At 47.0% G+C, this 21077-nt stretch overlaps 1 protein-coding gene across 2 annotated transcripts in view; it reads right to left on the minus strand.

Annotated features, from left to right (window-relative positions):
- The window catches only part of LOC143788384 (vitamin D3 hydroxylase-associated protein-like), a 207515-nt gene extending 188292 nt beyond the window's left edge, over positions 1-19223 (minus strand). Inside the window, exon 1 of one of the 2 annotated variants that reach the window (XM_077278037.1) lies at positions 18966-19223. In XM_077278037.1, coding sequence (XP_077134152.1) covers positions 18966-19175 — 210 coding nt within the window. In that variant the 5' untranslated portion in view covers positions 19176-19223. The remainder of the gene's footprint in view (positions 1-18965) is intronic. The other variant, XM_077278036.1, reaches the window with a different exon arrangement.
- Between the last annotated feature and the right edge of the window lie 1854 nt (positions 19224-21077).

Consider the following 21077-nt stretch of genomic DNA (forward strand, 5'->3'; position numbering starts at 1 on the left):
AATGTCTTTGTTTCATTCCTAGGTTCCACAACGGGAGGAGGAATTCCTTGACAACGACCTTCTCATCAACCTGGTGCAGGAGCGAGTTCCGTTGTGTGACACCCGGGAGCAGCAGCACTAGGACGCTGTGGTGATTCGGCAGCTGTGGAATGAGGTGGCCCAAGCGCTGATGGATGATGGGACAACGCCACGTCATGAGTCAGAAAGTATTGCAGTGTGGTCTGATGAGGCAGTGAACCTGAAGGCCGGGATCACACAACCGTGTGTGACACGATAAACTCCTGCCTAAAGTGCATTGTTTAAGAGTTTTTTTTCTCCCTATTCACAGTGATCAAAGTCAAAACCCGTTGGCGTTCGATGAAGGATCGCTTCAACAAGGACCTGAGACAGGAGATCCAAGTTCGCAGTGGTGCTGCAGCAAGGATCGGGAAATACAAGTACCACCGACTTCTGGCTTTCCTGAGGCCTGTCCTTGCTCAGAGAACGTAAGTATTTTTGTGTTGTATTCCATTGTGTTGTATTCCCTAATCTGAATTTTTGTATTCCACAGGAGTTGGTGCTTTTACAATTGTTATTTTTTTGGAGTAATATTTTACTTTTCTTTTCACAGAACCTGGAGCAGCACCCTAGAACTTGGATCGTCCTCTGGAGCAGTCCCTCATCGAACTGCCATGGACCAGTCCCAGCCATCCACCAGCGAAGCAGCTAGTGGGCCGGCGTCACAGTCTGGAGAACAGACAGCTGGTCCTTCAGGTGTTCCCCTGTCCCAGTCCTCTGCCTCTTTTTTGGGGGGCTCTTCCTGCCAGCGGCAGAAGGTCTTGGACAGGTCACTCATGCCCGATTTTATTCACTTGAACTCGATTTTCCAGAATGGCCTGAAGGCACTGGAGATAGACTGGAAAGTGGTCTGACCCATATTAACACACTTTTCCAGGATGTCAACCAACGCCTTAACCATCTGGAAGCCGACCTCCAGAGACCAGCACACTATTTTTTTAATAAGATAGAGCAGGGCATGTCGGAACACCTTACGCCTGAACTCCAGCTCAATGTGATGCAGGCCTGCAATGCTGCTTACATTCAGGCTATGCAGCAGACTCGGTACTTCCAGCAGCAACAGGTGGTATTTCCATCTGCGCCACAAATTACACACTTAACCTCAATACTGAGTTCTGCTGCATCCCACTGTATGGCCACCACCATGCCCAGTCCTGCCGCACACCACTACACCGCCACCACCATGCTGGGTGCTGCAGAAAGCCACTCCATCACCACCACCATGCTGAGTCCTGCTCCTGCTCGGCTGTCCACTGCCACTACCACTAGGCTGCCTCAAGATCCTGAATGACTGTCCATCACCACCAGGCCTGGTCCACATTCTGAATGACCTGTTGACCCCACCACTCCAACCCTCCCAAGGAGACACGAAAAAAGGAAGCTGCCGCATAAAACGGGACCAAAAGCCAAAAAGACTCATGCCAGCAGAAGTGTTGTGCTACTTCCACCCTCACCTCCCAATTTGTCTGTGCTGTCCAGTTTTTCTCTCCCTTCCAATGTGTCTCTCCTGTCCCATGCTTCCACTCCTAATGTGTCTACTTCCATCCTTGACCTCCCAGACCCCACAAGTTTAGTTAGCCTTTCCCCTGGAACCCTTATAAGTCCACCAGTGGCCAATCAGCACAGCTCCACACACCCCAGGTCCATAACATTTCCCCCTCATTGGTTGGTAAAAGTTAATTTAAAAAAAAAAAAAATTGTGTTTTTTTCCCTACCACTGCTTGATCTTTGGCTCTTTTGTCACTGGCAACACACACCGTGCGACGTCAACACACATGTCGCTGTATACACGCACTATGTTTTTGCCACATCATAGCTCCATGACATACAATATACTGCTCCTCTTTTTTATTTGCTTTAATCAGCAGCTTTGCTTCTTGTGTGTGTAATGGAGCTATGAGGTGGCAAAAACACAAAGAGGATTAAAAATCCTCCAAAAATATATATTAACCCCTTAACCCCCAAGGGTGGTTTGCACGTTAATGACAGGGCCAATTTTTACAATTCTGACAACAGTCCATTTATGAGGTTATAACTCTGGAACGCTTCAACGGATCCTGATGATTCTGACATTGTTTTCTCGTGACATATTGTACTTCATGATAGTGGTAAAATTTCTTTGATATTACCTGTGTTTATTTGTGAAAAAATGAAAAATTGCCAAAAATGTTGAATATTTTGCAATTTTCCAACTTTGAGTTTTTAATGCCCTTAAATCACAGAGATATGTCACAGAAAATACTTAATAAGTAACATTTCCACATGTCTACTTTACATCAGCACAATTTTGGAACCAATTTGTTTTTTGTTAGGGAGTTATAAGGGTTAAAAGTTGACCAGCAATTTTTACACCATTTTTTTAGGGACCACATCACATTTGAAGTCATTTTGAGGGGTCTATATGATAGAAAATACACAAGTGTGAAACCATTCTACAAACTGCACCCCTCAAGGTGCTCAAAACCACATTCAAGAAGTTTATTAACCCTTCAGGTGTTTCACAGGAATTTTTGGAATATTTAAAAAAAAAAATAACATTTAACTTTTTTTCACAAAAAATTTACTTCAGCTCCAATTTGTTTTATTTTACTAAACGTAACATCAGAAATTGGACCCCAAAAGTTATTGTACAATTTGTCTTGAGTATGCTGATACCCCATATGTGGGGGTAAACTACTGTTTGGGCGCATGGCAGAGCTCGGAAGGGAAGGAGCGCCGTTTGACTTTTCAATGCAAAATTGACTGGAATTGAGATGGGATGCCATGTTGCGTTTGGAGAGCCCCTGATGTGCCTAAACATTAAAATCCCCAACAAGTGACACCATTTTGGAAAGTAGACCCCCTAAGGAACTTATCTAGATGTCTGGTGAGCACTTTGACCCATCAAGTGCTTCACAGAAGTTTATAATGTAGAGCTGTAAAAATAAAAAATCATATTTTTTTCACAAACACTATCTTTCTGCCCCCAATTTTTTATTTTCCCAAGGGTAACAGAAGAAATTGGACCCCAAATGTTGTTGTGCAATTTGTCCTGAGTATGCTGATATCCTATATGTGGGGGTAAACCACTGTTTGGGCGCATGGCAGAGCTCAGAAGGGAAAGAGCGTCATTTGACTTTTCAATACGAAATTGACTGGAATTCAGATAGGACGCCATGTCGCGTTTTGAGAGCCACTGATGTGCCTAAACAGTGGAAATCCCCCACAAGAGACACCATTTTGGAAAGTAGACCCCTAAGGAACTTATCTAGATGTGTTGTGAGAACTTCGAACCCTCAAGTGTTTTACTACAGTTTATAACGCAGAGCCGTGAAAATAAAAAATCTTTTTTTTAAATTATTTTTTAGCCCCCAGTTTTGTATTTTCTCAAGGGTAACAGGAGAAATTGGACACCAAAAGTTGTTGTCCAATTTGTCCTGAGTACGCCGATACCCCATATGTTGGGGAGAACCACCGTTTGGGTGCATGGCAGAGCTCAGAAGGGAAGGAGCACAGTTTGGAATGCGGACTTAGATGGATTGGTCTGCAGGCATCACGTTGCATTTGCAGAGCCCCTGATGTACCTAAACAGTACAAACCCCCACAAGTGACCCCATATTGGAAACTAAACCCCCAAGGAACTTATCTAGATGTGTTATGAGAACTTTTAACCCCCCAATGTTTCACTACAGTTTATAATGCAGAGCGTGAAAATAAAAAAACATTTTTTTCCCACAAAAATGATTTTTTTAGCCCCCAATTTTTTATTTTCCCAAGGGTACCAAGAGACATTGGACCCCAAAAGTTGTTTTCCAATTTGTCCTGAGTATGCTGATACCCCATATGTTGGGGTAAAGCCCTGTTTTAGCGCACGTGGAGAGCTCGGAAGGGAAGGAGCACTGTTTTACTTTTTCAACGCAGACTTGGCTGGAATTGAGATCGGATGCCATGTCACATTTGGAGAGCCCCTGATGTGCCTAAACAGTGGAAACCCCTCAATTCTAACACCAACTCTAACCCGAACACAGCCCTAACCCTTATCCCAACCTTAACTATAACCCTAACCACACCCCTAACCTGAACACACCCCTAACCCAAATCCCAACCCTAACCACACCCCTAACCCCAACACACCTCTAATCCTAATCCCAACCCTAACCACAACCGTAAATGTAATCTAAACCCTAACCCTAACTTTAGCCCCAACCCTAACTTTAGCCCCAACCCTAACCTTAACTTTAGCCCCAACCCTAACTTTAGCCCCAACCCCAACCTTAACTTTAGCCCCAACCCTAACTGTAGCCCTAACCCTAACTTTAGCCTTAACCCTAACCCTAACTTTAGCCCCAACCCTAACCCTAACTTTAGCCCCATAAGGGACAAGCATGAAAAAAGACTACCCTTTAGTTTCCAGTATGGTTCCATGGATTAGCAAATATGATCCTCCATAAGAAGGAATTGGCATATCCTGGGGAGGGATAAAGATCTGGCAGAGATTGTACCAAGAGTGCCCCTTATTTCATGCAAATGCAGCACTAGACTTAGAGATGTTTTGGTAAAAAACCGCACAGGTAAACCAAATAACAATTGGCTGAATGAAGGTATTCCTAAAGGAAACTATAAATGTGGGCTTTGCCCATGCTGCAAGTTCCATAAGACAGATAGAGAAATTCGTATGGGGGCACTCACACATACAGTATCGCAATTTATATCGTGCAAAACAGATTTTGTAGTATATGTGGCTCTATGTATCTGCGGGTCTTTTTACATAGGAAATAGAATTCGCCCCCTGTACATACGATTCAGAGAGCACTACAAATCCATCACAACAGGAAAGGGTGTCCCACGATTAATCAGTCACGTTAAGGATAAACACGGGGAGATCCAGACGTCCTAATGTTTGCAGGTTTGGAGAAAGTTGTACTGCCAACTAGAGGCAGAAACTTGCATAAACTATTACTACAGCGAGAAGCTAAATGGATTATGCGTACAGGTGCGATGGGCCCAATAGGACTAAATGATAGAGCAGATATGTCCATATTCCTTTGAAAAAAGAGGTCGACGTACAGCGAAGAGGCAGACCAGGGAGCATGGTGAGATTTGTTACATGTGATTCCTTTCTTCTTTTTTTGAAGTAAGCCTAGTATGATAGTACTTGGATATCATCACTGCATCCAGGTAGATAATGTAAAGTTTAGTGATATCTGAAAATCTTTTCCCGAATGGACCCAGAGGGTTAAGTACATACAATATTGCAATGTTTTTAATGTTTTTTATGCATTTCGTTGTGGTGGGAGGTGGTTACAGAGGGAGGGGCATCCCAGAGCTCAGGTATTTCTCTGTCAGATCCTCTGACACACTGACCCATTGAAGCGCAGTGCAGCACTAAACGGCCGTCGTCAGCACTGTCTCGTACACCTTGTTAACTCGTTCTCCAAGCCATGATGTTTTAAGTATCTGAATAAAGCATGAAGTTTTAAGGACCGGTGAGTGCTATCTAAATCTTTTCTTTTTTGCACATGGAATGTCTTGCTTTTCTGGATGAGCACCCGGAGTCTAGAAGTGCGGTATAACACAAATCCAACGAAGAGGGTAACAACCGTGCATGTTGAGGTCTAGTCCCAACGCAGTGCCGTTTTATCAATCTCTTTTTTCTTTTGACCCCAACCCTAACCCTAACTTTAACCCCAACCCTAACCCTAACTTTAGCCTCAACCCTAACTGTAGCCCCAACATTAACTGTAGCCCCAACCCTAACTGTAGTCCTAACCCTAACTTTAGCCCCAACCCTAACCCTAATGGGAAAATGGAAATAAATACATTTTTTTAATTGTATTATTTTTCCCTAACTAAGGGGGTGATGAAGGGGGGTTTGATTTACTATTTATAGTGGGTTTTGTATCGGATTTTTATGATTGGCAGCCATCACACACTAAAAGACGCTTTTATTGAAAAAAATAGTTTTTGCGTCTCCACATTTTGAGAGCTATAATTTTTCCATATTTTGGTCCACAGAGTCATGTGAGGTCTTGTTTTTTGTGGGACAAGTTTACATTTTTATAGGTACCATTTCTGGGCCCGTGACATTTTTTGATCGCTTTTTATTCCGATTTTTGTGAGGCAGAATGACCAAAAACCAGCAATTCATTAATTTCTTTGGGGGGGGGGGGGCGTTTATACCGTTCTTTATTCTTCGGGTCAGTATGATTACAGCGATCTCTCATTTATATCATTTTTATGCTTTGGCGCTTTTATACGATAAAAAATATTTTACATAAAAAATAATTATTTTTGCATCGCTTTATTCTGAGGACTATAACTTTTTTATTTTTTTGCTTATGATGCTGTATGGTGGCTCATTTTTTGCGGGACAAGAAGACGTTTTCAGCGCTACCATGTTTATTTATATCCGTGTTTTTGATCGCGTGTTATTCCACTTTTGTTTGGGGGTATGATAATAAAGCGTTGTTTTTTTGCCTTTTTTTTTTTTTTCTTTTACGGTGTTCACTGAAGGGGTTAACTAGTGGGAGAGTTTTATTGGTCGGGTCGTTACAGACACGGCAATACTAAATATGTGTACTTTTATTGTTTTTTTAAATTTAGATAAAGAAATGTATTTATTGGAACAATATTTTTTTTTCTTTATTTAGGAAATTAATATTTTTTTTACACAAGTAAATATTTTTTCTTTAATTTTTTTACATTGTCCCAGGGGGGACATCACACTATAGTGTAAGATCGCTGATCTGACACTTTGCAAAGCACTGTGTCAGATCGGTGATCTGACAGGCAGTGCAGGAGGCTTGCCACCTCCCTGCAGGACCCGGAAGGACCCCTCGGCCATTTTGGATTCGGGGTCTGCAGGGAGGAGACACTCGGAACAACGCGATCACATCGCGTTGTTCTGAGGGTCTCAGGGAAGCACGCAGGGAGCCCCCACCCTGTGCGATGCTTCCCTATGCTGCCAGAATGCTGCGATCATGTTTGATCGCAGTTTTCCGGGGGTTAATGTGCGGGAGCGGTCCGTGACCGCTCCTAGCACATAGTGCCGGATGTCAGCTGTAATGATCACCTATGAGCGCGGCTGATCGCCTATAACGTACTATCTCGTCACTGGGAATTAAGTCCCAGGTCACCTCGACGGGATAGTACGTCATATGGGATTAAGGGGTTAATACAGCAAAAAAGGTCAGGGGTTAGCAATGTTCACCTGCCCAGGTGTCAGCACTAATGCACTCAGGATGCTGTGTTTTCTGCATCCTGAGTGCACTAGTCCTGACACACGGGCAGGTGAGTAAAGATATGAGGTGGATGAGCTCCATCATCTCTTCAGTCTGCAGTAATATATAGAAACAGAGCAATGCAGACTGAAGAGACGATGGAGCTAATCCAGTGTCTCCTACCATAGCACTGACCTCAGAGAGAAGAGGTGTAGTGTAAAGCATGGGTGACATAACCCAATTTGGTTATAATCCAATCCCTGTCTCATGCAATCTGCATGATACAGCGAGTGGACTATATAAAAACTGTAGTTGTGAACCGGTGATTACCTTATTAAACTTTTTTTAAAAAAATATTCTAATATAGAGGACACTTGGAACAGGTGTTTAACTAGAGGTGTTTTATTGTCAGCAAACATTAAATTAAATTTAGCTAATTACAGGTACATAACATTGCACAACATCACAAGAAAACTAAGCCATGTCATCTTGCCAGGACAGACGTCCACTGTCAGAAACAAAGTAGGATGCAAATGTGTCCCTCATTTAGGCAACTTCAACTCTTGTCCTGAGGGGGTGATGATGGTAATCTGGCAATGGGTTAGTAACCGGTTCATCAAGTTCAGCGTTGGGTCGCTCTTTAGCCATTATGTAGTTGTGCAGAACCACACACTCCTTTGCCACCTCATCGACTGTCTCAATTTTGAGATTAATGGCTGTCCTTAAAAGGCGCCATTTTGAGACAAGGATACCAAAGGCACACTCAACTGTTCTTCGTGCCCTGGTCAGTCGGTAATTTAAAATCCTTTTTGTGCGTGTGAAGTCCCAACTGGAGTATGGTTTCAGGAGGTTTCCACACATCTGAAAGGCCTCATCCCCAACCACAACAAATGGCATTGGCAGTCCATGAGTGTTGGGAAGAGGTTGTGACAGGGGGGAATTGAAATAATTGCCATACAACCGTTGGCCCATGGCCGAGTTTTTAAATGTTTGGGAGTCATTACCACAGCCAAAAGATCCAATGTCCATGACGACAAACCTAAAGTCCACAGCTGCAATCGCCATGAGTAGTGTTGAGCGATACCGTCCGATACTTGAAAGTATCGGTATCGGAAAGTATCGGCTGATACCGGCAAAGTATCGGATCTGATCCGATACCCGATACCAATACAAGTCAATGGGACTCAAGTATCGGACGGTATCCCTGATGGTTCCCAGGGTCTGAGGGAGAGGAAACTCTCCTTCAGGCCCTGGGATCCATATTAATGTGTAAAATAAAGAATTAAAATAAAAAATATTGATATACTCACCTCTCCGACGCAGCCTAGACCTTACCGCTGGTAACCGGCAGCCTTCTTTGCTTAAAATGAGCGCGTTCAGGGCCTTCCATGACGTCACGGCTTCTGATTGGTCGCGGCCGCCCATGTGACCGCCACGCGACCAATCACAAGCCGTGACGTAATTCTCAGGTCCTAAATTCCTAATTCTAGGAATTTAGGACCTGAGAATTACGTCACGGCTTGTGATTGGTCGCGTGGCGGTCACATGAGCGGCACACGACCAATCAGAAGCCGTGACGTCATGGAAGGTGCTGAACGCGCTCATTTTAAACAAAGAAGGCTGCCGGTTACCAGCGGTGATGTCCAGGGGCCTCCGGACAGGTGAGTATATCAATATTTTTTATTTTAATTCTTTATTTTACACATTCATATGGATCCCAGGGCCTGAAGGAGAGTTTCCTCTCCTTCAGACCCTGGGAACCATACACTGGAAACTTCCGATTCCGATTCCCGATACCACAAAAGTATCGGATCTCGGTATCGGAATTCCGATACCGCAAGTATCGGCCGATACCCGATACTTGCGGTATTGGAATGCTCAACACTAGCCATGAGCACTATGGAAAAATATTTTTTATAATTAAAGTACTCGGATCCAGTTCCAGCTGGTTTGGTAATCCGGATATGTTTTCCATCCACTGCTCCCAAACAGTTGGGGAAATTACAAACTTAAAAAATTTGGTCTGCAGTTTGCTGCCAGATGTCCGTGGTGGGTAGAGGGATAAATTCCTCTCGGAAAACATCCCACAAAGCCCGGCAGGTGTCTGCGATAATCCCAGAGAGTGTGGAAATTCCTATCCAGAACTGGAAAAGGAGCAATGATAGGCTCTCTCCGGTAGCCAGGAATCTGCCGAACAGAGAAAAAAATATAAATCAGAACAATAATTTTTATGACTGGGGTTTTGCAAAACAGAGAAAGAAAAAAAAAAGGACATGGCTTTTATAACAATAATATTTAGGACCGCTTTTTTGCAAAACAAAAAAAGGGACAAATATTAAGTACATTGCAGAACAATAAGAATTATGACAGGCTTTAGTGTTTAAATATTACGTACCTTAGTGTCACCAGCAGACGTTCCTCAGCAGGAATCACTCTACGGATCTGGGTATCCTGCCTGCTGATTGCTCCTTGTACACGGTCCAGCAATTCCATAAAGCTGTCTTTACACATCCTCGTGTACTCAAAATATTTCTCTGGGTTTCCACGGAGCTCACTGAATAAGGAATGGTAGGCTCAATGGCTCTGTTTATAGTTCAAGAATCGGGTGCTGCCAAAGGCTCCGACGTCGTCTTCTCTGTTTTTCTCTTTTTTGTTCTTGCTCACAAGCAAATGCAAAGGAAAGAAACAAGTTGACATCCAAATCCAGATTCCGATAGAAACTCTCCATGCGAAGATCCATCTTGACACAGGATAAAGGAGCAAAATCTGAAAATTTCATCTGTACAAGGGTTTATATAGAAATCCCATGAGCCAGGCGTGGCTTGTGTCAAGGAAATTGTCTTTGAAAAATATTTTCCTATCAAAAGCATCCGCATAAAAAATGTGAGCGCATGCAAAAACGCATGCAAACATTGTTTTTTCCCGTCATGCGTAAGCTGATGCGGATAAAAAGCACAGCGTCATCATGCGTTTGCATGCATTTGCGGTTGCGGACAATATGCTGTGGACTCAACCGCAAATGTGAACATAGCCTAAGATGTGGTTAATGAAGCAGGAAGGAAAGGATGGGTTCTCCAGAGATGAGGAAAGTTCAATCTACCAGTAAGATAAAAAGTAAGGTAAGGAAACTGTGAAGAAACCAGATTGTATCTTAATTTCCCAGACAACCATGTTTTTGCAAACCAAAAGAACTGGCTTTTTATCTGTATATTGGCTTGTGAATTTAAGTGTTTATGTCTGGTGGGTCAAGAAGACTGACTTGCCAACTGATATACTATCTAACATACTGTGTAAAGGTACCTTCACACTAAACGACTTAGGCTACTTTCACACTAGCGTCGGGCTCGGTCCGTCGCAGTGCGTCGGGCCGAGGTCACCGACACTAGCATTGTCTCCGCCGCACAATGGGGGCAGCGGATGCATTTTTCCAGCGCATCCGCTGCCCCATTGTGAGGTGCGGGGAAGTGCGGGGAGGTGGGGGCGGAGTTCCGTCAGCGCATGTGCGGTCGGAAAAAGCGGACCGTCGGGAGCAAAAAACGTTACATGTAACGTTTTTTGCTCCCGACGGTCCGCCACAACACGGCGCAACCGTCGCACAATGGTTGCGACTTGTGTCAATGCATCGCAAATGCGTCGCTAATGTTAGTCAATGCAGAAAAAATGCATCCTGCAAGCACTTTTGCAGGATGCGTTTTTTCGGCAAAATGACGCATAGCGACGTATTGCAGTTAACGCTAGCGTGAAAGTAGCCTTACCTACGATCACAACCAGCGATACGACCTGGCCGTGATCGTTGGTAAGTCGTTGTGTGGTCGCTGGGGAGCTGTCACACAGACAGCTCTCTCCAGCGACCAACGATCAGGGGAACGACTTCGGCATCATTGAAACTGTCTTCAACGATGCCGAAATCCCCCTGCAGCACCCGGGTAACCAGGGTAAACATCGGGTTACTAAGTGCAGTGCCGCGCTTAGTAACCCGATATTTACCATGGTTACCATTGTAAAAGTAAAATAAAAACACTACATACTCACATTCTGATGTCTGTCACGTCCCCCGCCGGCGTCCACAGGGTTAAAACTGCTTTCGGCAGGAGCGCTTAATGCACGCGCTGCTGCCGAGAGCTTCCCTGCAGTGAATGTGTCAGCACCGGCAGTAACAGCGGTGACGTCACCGCTGTGCTCTGCTTTACGGCCGGCGCCGACACAGTCAGTGCAGGGAAGCTCTCGGCAGTGCGGCATTAGCAGCGCTCCTGCCGAAAGCACTTTTAACCCTGTGGACGCCGGGGGACGTGACAGACATCAGAATGTGAGTATGTACTGGTTTTTTTTTTTAACTTTTACAATGGTAACCAGGGTAAATATCGGGTTACTAAGCGCGGCCCTGCACTTAGTAACCCGATGTTTACCCTGGTTACAAGTGAACACGTCGCTGGATCGGCGTCACACACGCCGATCTAGCGATGACAGCGGGTCATCAGCGACGAAATAAAGTTCTGGACTTTTAGCTCCGACCAGCGATATCACAGCAGGATCCAGATCGCTGCTGCGTGTCAAACACAACGAGATCGCTATCCAGGACGCTGTAACGTCACGGATCGCTGTCGTTCTCGTTGGAAAGTCGCTCAGTGTGAAGGTACCTTAAGTCTGTAATAGTGACTGTACATAGGGTGTGTTAAGCTTTGTTTATTGATGTGTGCTTATATGCTAATAGTGCTACTTAATCCCATCACCGATGTATACCTTATCTTGATGTTTGACTGAAGGACCCTGGGTAATTCTAAAAATAGCTTACATGCCTTGGGTATAAAAAGACTGAGAGATCACATCATGGGACACTGAAGTAAAGGCCCCGTCTCACATAGCGATTTACCAACGATCACGACCAGCGATACGACCTGGCCGTGATCGTTGGTAAGTCGCTGTGTGGTCGCTGGGGAGCTGTCACACAGACCGCTCTCCAGCGACCAACGATCAGGGGAACAACTTCGGCATCGTTGAAACTGTCTTCAACGATGCCGAAGTCCCCCTGCAGCACCCGGGTAACCAGGGGAAACATCGGGTTACTAAGCGCAGGGCCGCGCTTAGTAACCCGATGTTTACCCTGGTTACCAGCGTAAATGTAAAAAAAAACAAACAGTACATACTCACCATCTGATGTCCGTCAGGTCCATCGCTGTCTGCTTCCTGCTCTGACTGAGCAGCCGTACAGCGAGAGCGCAGCGGTGACGTCACTGCTGTGCTGCGCTCTCGCTGTACGGCCGGATCTCAGTCAGAGCAGGAAGCAGACGGCAAGGGACCTGACGGACATCAGATGGTCAGTATATACTGTTTGTTTTTTTTTACATTTACGCTGGTAACCAGGGTAAACATCGGGTTACTAAGCGCGGCCCTGCGCTTAGTAACCCGATGTTTACCCTGGTTACCAGTGAAGACATCGCTGGATCGGTGTCACACACACCGATTCAGCGATGTCAGCGGGACCTCAGTGACCAAAAAAAGGTCCAGGCTATTCCGACACGACCAGCGATCTCACAGCAGGGGCCTGGTCGCTGGTACGTGTCACACATAGCGAGATCGCTACTGAAGTCGCTGTTGCATCACAAAACTTGTGACTCAGCAGCGATATCGCTAGCGATCTCGCTATGTGAGACGGGGGCTTAACACTGAGCTACCAGCCGGACATTCTGCAAACCACCCACCAGACAAGAGAAAGGACTGCAGCCAATTCATCATGGCACCATTATGAGGGACACTGATCTATGATTCTATAGGAAACATTTTCGGCTCCGGTTGGAAGGACACAGATCTGATCCAGTGACCATCTCTGAACCATGGATATGTTTGGAGAAAGCCAGGGTTGGGACCCGCTGGTCGCCTGGTTCCATGGAGATGGTCAGATGAGCTAGGTGGTGACTTTCGTGTCAACTGGCGTTGGACCTTGTATGGACTCTATGGACTGTTCTTGGTCATCTCCCTACGCTTGTCGTTACCTCTTCTCTGTGTGTGTATCACAGGTGGAATAGCGACCCTGGGAGCTCTGACGTCATGTCAACTGGCTTCTGACCTTGTACAGACTCTATGGACTGTTCTTGGTCATCTCCCTAGGCTTGTCGATATCTCTTCTCTGTGTGTATATCACAGGTGGAATAGCGACCCTGGGAGCTCTGATATAACATCTACCATTATCTCGGTGAGTCAGTGAAAGGGTGAGGGCCTGTCATGTGCAGTATGTTGGGGTAATTCCTGAGATAGTTCTGTTTGCTATTGTGTGTTGTGGTTCAATAAAGTATTGCCGCACTGTTTTACCTTAACCCTGTGTTGTCTGTGTAGTGTATTTCCCACCGGGAGATAGAGCGGGCGTTCAGTGGTATGAGCCCTGGTCCATGCAGTCTTGCTAAAGACAGCCGGGCCAGCGGACAATAGCACCCACTGACCCTGTTTCTCCACAGAAACCAATGTGTATACCATGATTAAGTCATATCGCTGAAACGCGTTGGTTTTCTTATGTACACCATCTGAACTGAGCCCTATACTGGTTGCAAACAAGTTTTTAATGGGTTAATTAAAAGTTACTTTTTATCTTACTAGTCGATTGAACTTTCCTTACCGCTGGAGAACCCCTCCTTTCCTTCCTGCAAAACTGAGACCCCAACCCTCCCACAAAAGCCACAGGGAGTTGCCAGCAATCTAAAAGGTCATGGGTGGGGATCACATGGTGCATATTATAGAGAAGGTGGCAAAATAATGATAAGCTCCCATCATCGCCCTACTCTCCTAGAAGAATGTGATTGGCGATCAGTGCTAATGAAGCACCGACACTTATTAACCCCTCATTTACCATGCAAAGTGGAGAAGCTTAAATACAGGATTGCACATTGTATGCGATCGCCCAATATGGTGCCACCAGACACAGAGGTGGTGGTGATACAGATCTCAGACCGTGGTGGCGACAGGATATTGGTGCCTGTCTACATCTCCAGGAACAATCGTACATTGCAGGAAAAAAATATTGCTACCCACGTCTTAATCACTAAACTTGGGTGTCCCCTTTTGTCCCATTACCTTCTGCATCACCACTGACTATGTTTCCCCTGTGATGCCACGTGTTCACCCCACATCCGGTGGCAAAAAGTGCCTTATGTTACTGGAGGTTCTGACAGCGCATGCACCATGTTCCAACTTGTGTTCCGTGGCTTCATCACGGCTGCAATGACGACTTCCTTCAGGCATTGACTAACACTGATTGAGTTATGCTACATACTCTCACATTTTGTCCCTCCTGGGACGGCCACTGACTAAGCTGGGTGAAACTTGTGGGATGTCAGTCTGAACACTGACAGTGCATTCAGTTAGAATATGGGATTTACTTAATGTCTTCATTACTCCGGGGACCCCATTTATAATTCTTCATTTGTGTGGGGCACCCCAGGAGATTAGCTTGCGTGTCCTTTTTATCATGTTGTGGCGCCCCAGGGTCCTGGTCGTCACCGTAGCATTGCTTTCCTCACGGGGAGAGTGATGTTACGTTTGGAAGCGATGAAGGAGATCTTTTATCACAATGCATACAACATGGTCACACTCCAGACCAGAAGGGGGAGCTCTAAGCCTAGTTTAGGGTGAACTCCCCTATAAATACATCCTGATCTGGAGGGAAAGGGTGGAGTTTCAGTTCAGAAAGTGAGAGACACAGAAGAGAGCAGACCGACATAGAGTGTCAGAAGGTCTGAAGGGGCCTGTAGTGTGAAGTACTGCAGCCCCTGGAGGAAGAGACATACAGAAAGCCGAACATTGTTCAGTGAGTGTGCAGGAGAGCGAAGCACAGGAGAGGATATCAGGGGAGACAAGCTAAGAGCAAGCTGCCTCCCTCTGAGGCGCAGATAACCGGTAGCCGGACCACCGAGGTTGTAAGGAACTCTACGACTTACAGCAGAGACCGGCAGGACAGCTGAATTGCAAGTTATCTGTCCCCACACACACCTGAAGACACGGTGACACCTTTAGATCCCGGGGCGTGTTAGAGTCCCTATAAACAGGACAGGAGGTTTCAGATCTCCTCACCCCATTGGACACCTGAAGGCACAGCAGCATATGAGAGCCTGGAGTCACCACAAGGGAGTGACACCTGGAACTGTTGTGAATTCCGTTCTCGAACTCCCTCCTGTGGTCATGAATGGTACTTCGGTGAGTTCTGTCCTTGGACTCCCTCTGGTGGCTGTGAGGGGAGCTGCTGCTTCTGAGATTCCTTCCCCAGCTGCCCTCGTTTAGGGCTAGGCTAGGATTCTCTATTTAACTCCACTGAGATCGTTACTCCATGCCAGCTGTCAATGTTCTAGTACTGGTTCAGATCTCTCCTGGATCTTTCTGAGGACCTGTCTACTCCAGCAAAAGCTAAGTTCCGGCTTGTTCATTTGTTACTTATGGTTTTTCTTGCTAAGTTCTAGTCCAGCTTGCTATCATGAAACTGCCTGGCTAGCTGGAAGCTCTGGGGGTGCAGAGTGGCACCACCGCACCGTAAGTCGGTGCGGGGGTATTTTTTGCACACTCTGCGTGGTTTTTGTAGTTTGTTGTGTTGACCGCAAAGATCCCTTTTCTATCCTCAATCTGTTTAGTTAGACTGGCCTCTCTTTGCTAAAGCCTATTTCATCCTGTGTTTGTGATTTCCTCTTAACTCACAGTCAATACTTGTGGGGGGGCTGCTTTTACCTTTGGGGAAATTTCTCTGAGGCAAGTGAGGCTTTGTTTCCTTTCTTTAGGGGCAGTTAGCTCTTAGGCTGTGAAGAGGCGTCTAGGCAGAGTCAGGCACGCTCCACGGCTATTTCTAGTTGTGTTGATAGGAGTAGGGTTTGCGGTCAGCAGAGTTCCCATTTCCCCAGAGCTCGTCCCGATTCCGTGTTTAACTATCAGGTCATTCCTGGTGCACCTAACCACCAGGTCCATAACAGGAACAGGCTCAAGCGGCCTGCCATGCGGGTAGTGTTTCACTTAGTGGACAGACATAGAGGGACTTGAGGAGAACTAAAAGCACCAAGCACCCAGAGAACAGTGCAGCAGGGAGGCCTACAACCCCACCTGGCTAGCAGGATCCTGAATTGCTTCCAGGCTGCCCGGATTTCCATCACCAGCTGTGACTTGTGCCCTGGACTGCACCTGCAACCTAGGATTAAAGGTAAAGGAAACTGCAACCCTTGAGTCCTCTAGTTATTCCTGCACCCTCATTCCTGCAATCCAACGTCCACCATCCCTCATAAACTGTTCTGGTAGCCCTGGGGCCCCGCTCCACTTGTGGGGAGCAGAACCATCCTAGTTGCATCACCCTCGTCCGCAGCAGTCCCTTTAAGCAGCGTCGGCCATCCCTGGCCAAGTACCACAGGTGGCGTCACGAATAATCCCCTTTTCTTATATAAACTTTATTCCTTTCCATCATCCACCCCTTTTAATTGCACGTCCAGTGCCACAGACTGGGTCACTGCTGCTGTGACAACCCCTTTAAGAACCGTCCGACCCAGTGCCGAGAACCCCACAGCCCTAGCGGGTGTTGCAGGTGAGGATAGAGAAGTCCCCAGTGGTGGATGTGGGGGGCACATACTTTTCTCCATACTAATGTCTATGGATGTAGATGAGGACAGTGAAGTCCCCAGTGGTGATGTGAGGGGCACATACTTTCTCCATATTAATGTCTATGGATGTAGATGAGGACAGAGAAGCCCCCAGTGGTGGATGTGAGGGGTACATACTTTTGTCCATATGATGGCTATTGGACCCTCCCCTACCTCTTCCCCGTACAGCGTTAGGGGCAGGCAGACCAGGCAGCTGCCTAGGGACCCCCACTCCTGCAGGGGCCCCCATTCAGTGGCTACTATGGGGACTGGCACACCCCCATCGCTCATTCAACTTATCGGCATCATAGACACCAACACAGTTGAAAGCAGTGACGGAGGAGAGTGTCAGATGATACTCCCTCTCCCATCACTCCCCATCTGCTTGTGACTCAGTGGGCGTGAGATGATGTCACTTCATCGTGCACCATGCTGTGCCAGCACTCGAGCCAATGAGACCGGAGCAGAGCCTGGAGCAACGCGGGGGACAAGGAGGAAGGGTGAGTATTGTGTGAGTGTGTATATGACGCATTGTGTGTGTGTGTGTGAGTGTGGGGGCTGCATTATACTGTGTATGTGTGCATGTCTGCCATATACTGTGTGTGTTGGAGCTGCACTATACTGTGTGTGAGTGTGGGGGCTGCACTATACTGTGTGTTGGGGGGCTGCACTGTACTGTGTTGGGAGACAGCTGCACTGTACTGTGCGAGGGGGAGCTGCACTGTACTGTGTGTTGGGGGCTGCACTGTACTGTGTGTTGGGGCTGCACTATACTGTGTTGGGGAGCTGCACTGTTTTGTGTGAGGGGGGCTGCACTATACTGTGTGTTGGGAGAGCTGCACTATACTATGTGTTGGGGAGAGCTGCACTATACTGTGTGTTGGGGAGAGCTGCATTATACTGTGTGTGGGGGCTGCATTATGCTGTGTGTTTGGGGAGTTGCACTGTGCTGTGTGCTGGGGGTCTGCACTGTACTGTGTGAGGGGGAGCTGCACTGTACTGTGTGTTGGGGGGCTGCACTATACTGTGTGTTGGGAGAGCTGCACTATACTATGTGTTGGGGAGAGCTGCACTATACTGTGTGTTGGGGAGAGCTGCACTATACTGTGTGTTGGGGGCTGCACTGTACTGTGTGTTGGGGAGCTGCACTGTACTGTGTGTGGGGGAGCTGCACTATACTGTGTGGGGGGAGCTGCACTATGCCGTGTGTTGGGGAGCTGCACTATACTGTGTGTTGGAAGAGCTGCACTATACTGTGTGGAGTTGCACTATACTGTGTGTGGAGGGGCTGCATTATACTGTGTGTGGGGGGCTGCATTATGCTGTGTGTTGGGGAGCTGCACTCTACTGTGTGTGGAGATGGGCTGCACTACACTGTGTGTTGGGGGCTGTAGTATACTGTTTGTGTGAGGGTGCTGCACTATACTATGAGTAGGGGGCTGCATTATGCTGTGTGTGGGGGAACTGCACTGTACTGTGTGGGGGGCTGCACTTCACTGCGAGTGGAATGGGGCTGCATTATACTGTGTGTTGAGGGGGCTGCATTATACTGTGTGTGTGAGGGGCTGCACTATACTGTGAAAGGGAAATTGCATTATACTGTATGTGTGGGGGGCTACATTATACTGTGTGTGGCTGCATTATACTGGGTGTGTGGCTGCAGTATATTCTGAGGGAGGCTGCAGTATACGTTGAGGGGGCTGCAGTATACTGTATGAGGGGGGCTGCAGTATACTCTATGAGGGGTTCTGCAGTATACTCTATGAGGGGGGCTGCACTGCAGTATAACCTGTGAGAGGTTCTGCAATATACTATGAGGGGGCTACAGTATACTCTATGAGGGGGCTGCAGTATACTCTATCAAAGACCATAGGGAGTGCATAATATATGAGACCTGCATTGTACTGCATCGAGGACTACCTGTCCCCATCATTCTTCCTTAGCCGGTGTATGACTTCAGTATTGTCGATCATGCTTGTGTAATGCGCTGAACTCAGCGCATGTAAATACAACCAAAATGTTTATGTGATGTGGAATATGTGAGCATTTGGGGCCCCACTGTAAACTTTTGCCCAGGGCCCCACTTTCTCTAAAACCAGCAGTGCCCCCGTACCTGTGCTTTAGAGCGCAGCGCCATCTTCTCCATCCGCTCCAGGGCGCGCTCTCTCTGTGACTGCGCTCGCTCGATCTTCATCTTGGTGCACCGCTCCCTCATCCATTGAGCACCCAGGTAAAAGCCAACCAGACTCAGAACAAAAAGCACAAAGACCAAATCAATCAGGAACTCCGGGATCAGAAGGGCGAGAAGTCTGAGGAGCATCATGAATGCAGCTGCTCGCCCGGGAGCAGATCCACAACTAAATGTCTCACCAGAAATAAGACCCAGTCCAGGAGGCAACGTGACCACAAAAACCTGGACTGGGGCCCAGCAGTCACTTGGAAGGAAGTGCTGCCCCTCCGAATATCTCATATACTGAGGAATACAAGCTGTACACTGGACGAGAGGAGTGGTACTGTGCAGTGTATATATAGAGGAGGAGTGGTACTGTGCAGGGTATATATACAGGAGGAGTGGTACTGTGCAGAGTATATATACAGGACAGGAGGAGTGGTACTGTGCAGTGTATATATACAGGACAGGAGGAGTGGTACTGTGCAGTGTATATATACAGGAGGAGTGGTACTGTGCAGTGTATATATAGAGGAGGAGTGGTACTGTGCAGGGTATATATACAGGAGGAGTGGTACTGTGCAGTGTATATATACAGGACAGGAGGAGTGGTACTGTGCAGGGTATATATACAGGAGGAGTGGTACTGTGCAGTGTATATATACAGGAGAGGAGGAGTGGTACTGTGCTGTGTATATATAGGAGGAGTGGTACTGTGCTGTGTATATATACAGGACAGGAGGAGTGGTACTGTGCAGTGTATATATACAGGACAGGAGGAGTGGTACTGTGCAGTGTATATATACAGGACAGGAGGAGTGGTACTGTGCAGTGTATATATACAGGAGGAGTGGTACTGTGCAGTGTATATATAGAGGAGGAGTGGTACTGTGCAGGGTATATATACAGGAGGAGTGGTACTGTGCAGTATATATATACAGGACAGGAGGAGTGGCACTGTGCAGTGTATATATACAGGACAGGAGGAGTGGTACTGTGCAGTGTATATATAGGAGGAGTGGTACTGTGCAGTGTATATATACAGGACAGGAGGAGCGGTACTGTGCAGTGTATATATACAGGACAGGAGGAGTGGCACTGTGCAGTGTATATATACAGGACAGGAGGAGTGGTACTGTGCAGTGTAAATCAAATCAAAGAAGCTTTATTGGCAGGACCAAATACACATCAGTTTTGCTAAAGCAGGTGTATAAAGGCAATAGGAGTAGGGACTGTGGGGATGTTGGGTAGGAGCTGTAGGGGAGGTGGATGGGGGCAGATCCATTGTGGGGGTATATATACAGGACAGGAGAGGTGGTACTGTGCAGTGTATATATAGGAGGAGTGGTACCTTGGAGTGCATATATATGCAGCGCCCCACAGTCCTGGTTGCTGCAGTAATATTATTCTTCCACCAGGGAGAGTGATATTACTTCTGAAGGTAATAAAGGAGTCCATCTTTCCAGGTATCACAGCATCACACCACACTTCACACTCCAGACCACCAGGGGAAGCCATGCTCCTATCTAGTAGGGCACTCTTCACAGAAGGGTAAAACTGGTGGGTTGGATAGAAAGTTAGGGAGACGCTGGCTGGACTTTGCCCAGGCAACACCTGTCAGGCAGACAGGGGGAAAGGAGGAACATCTGAGCTGCAGACAGAGGGTCCCTGTCAGGGGTGGGATCCTGACAGGCCTAGCGAGACAGAAAGACATGGAGCTGCGCCTGCCCCACGTGCGGCAGCATCCTAAGAAAGGACATAAAGAGAACTGTATTGTAGAGAGTGAGAAAAGAAGTCACAGCACAAGGAGATAATACCGGGAGGAGTTCTGCCCCGAGATCGGCAGCCTCCTTCTGAGGCGCGTAGCCGGTGGCCGGAACACAGAGGGAGTAATTGACTCTACGCATTACTTCAGAGACCGGCAGGACAGTCAATTCCAAGTTGGCTGCCCGACCTTAATACCTAAGAAGATACGGTGGCAAATTGTGGCGGTCGGGGCTTCTCTAGGCTCCCTATAAACAAGCCTCAGGCCATCCCAGTCATACGGGTTTGTCC

This window comes from Ranitomeya variabilis, chromosome 8, assembly GCF_051348905.1.
Source record: "Ranitomeya variabilis isolate aRanVar5 chromosome 8, aRanVar5.hap1, whole genome shotgun sequence".
Taxonomy (NCBI): domain Eukaryota; kingdom Metazoa; phylum Chordata; class Amphibia; order Anura; family Dendrobatidae; genus Ranitomeya; species Ranitomeya variabilis.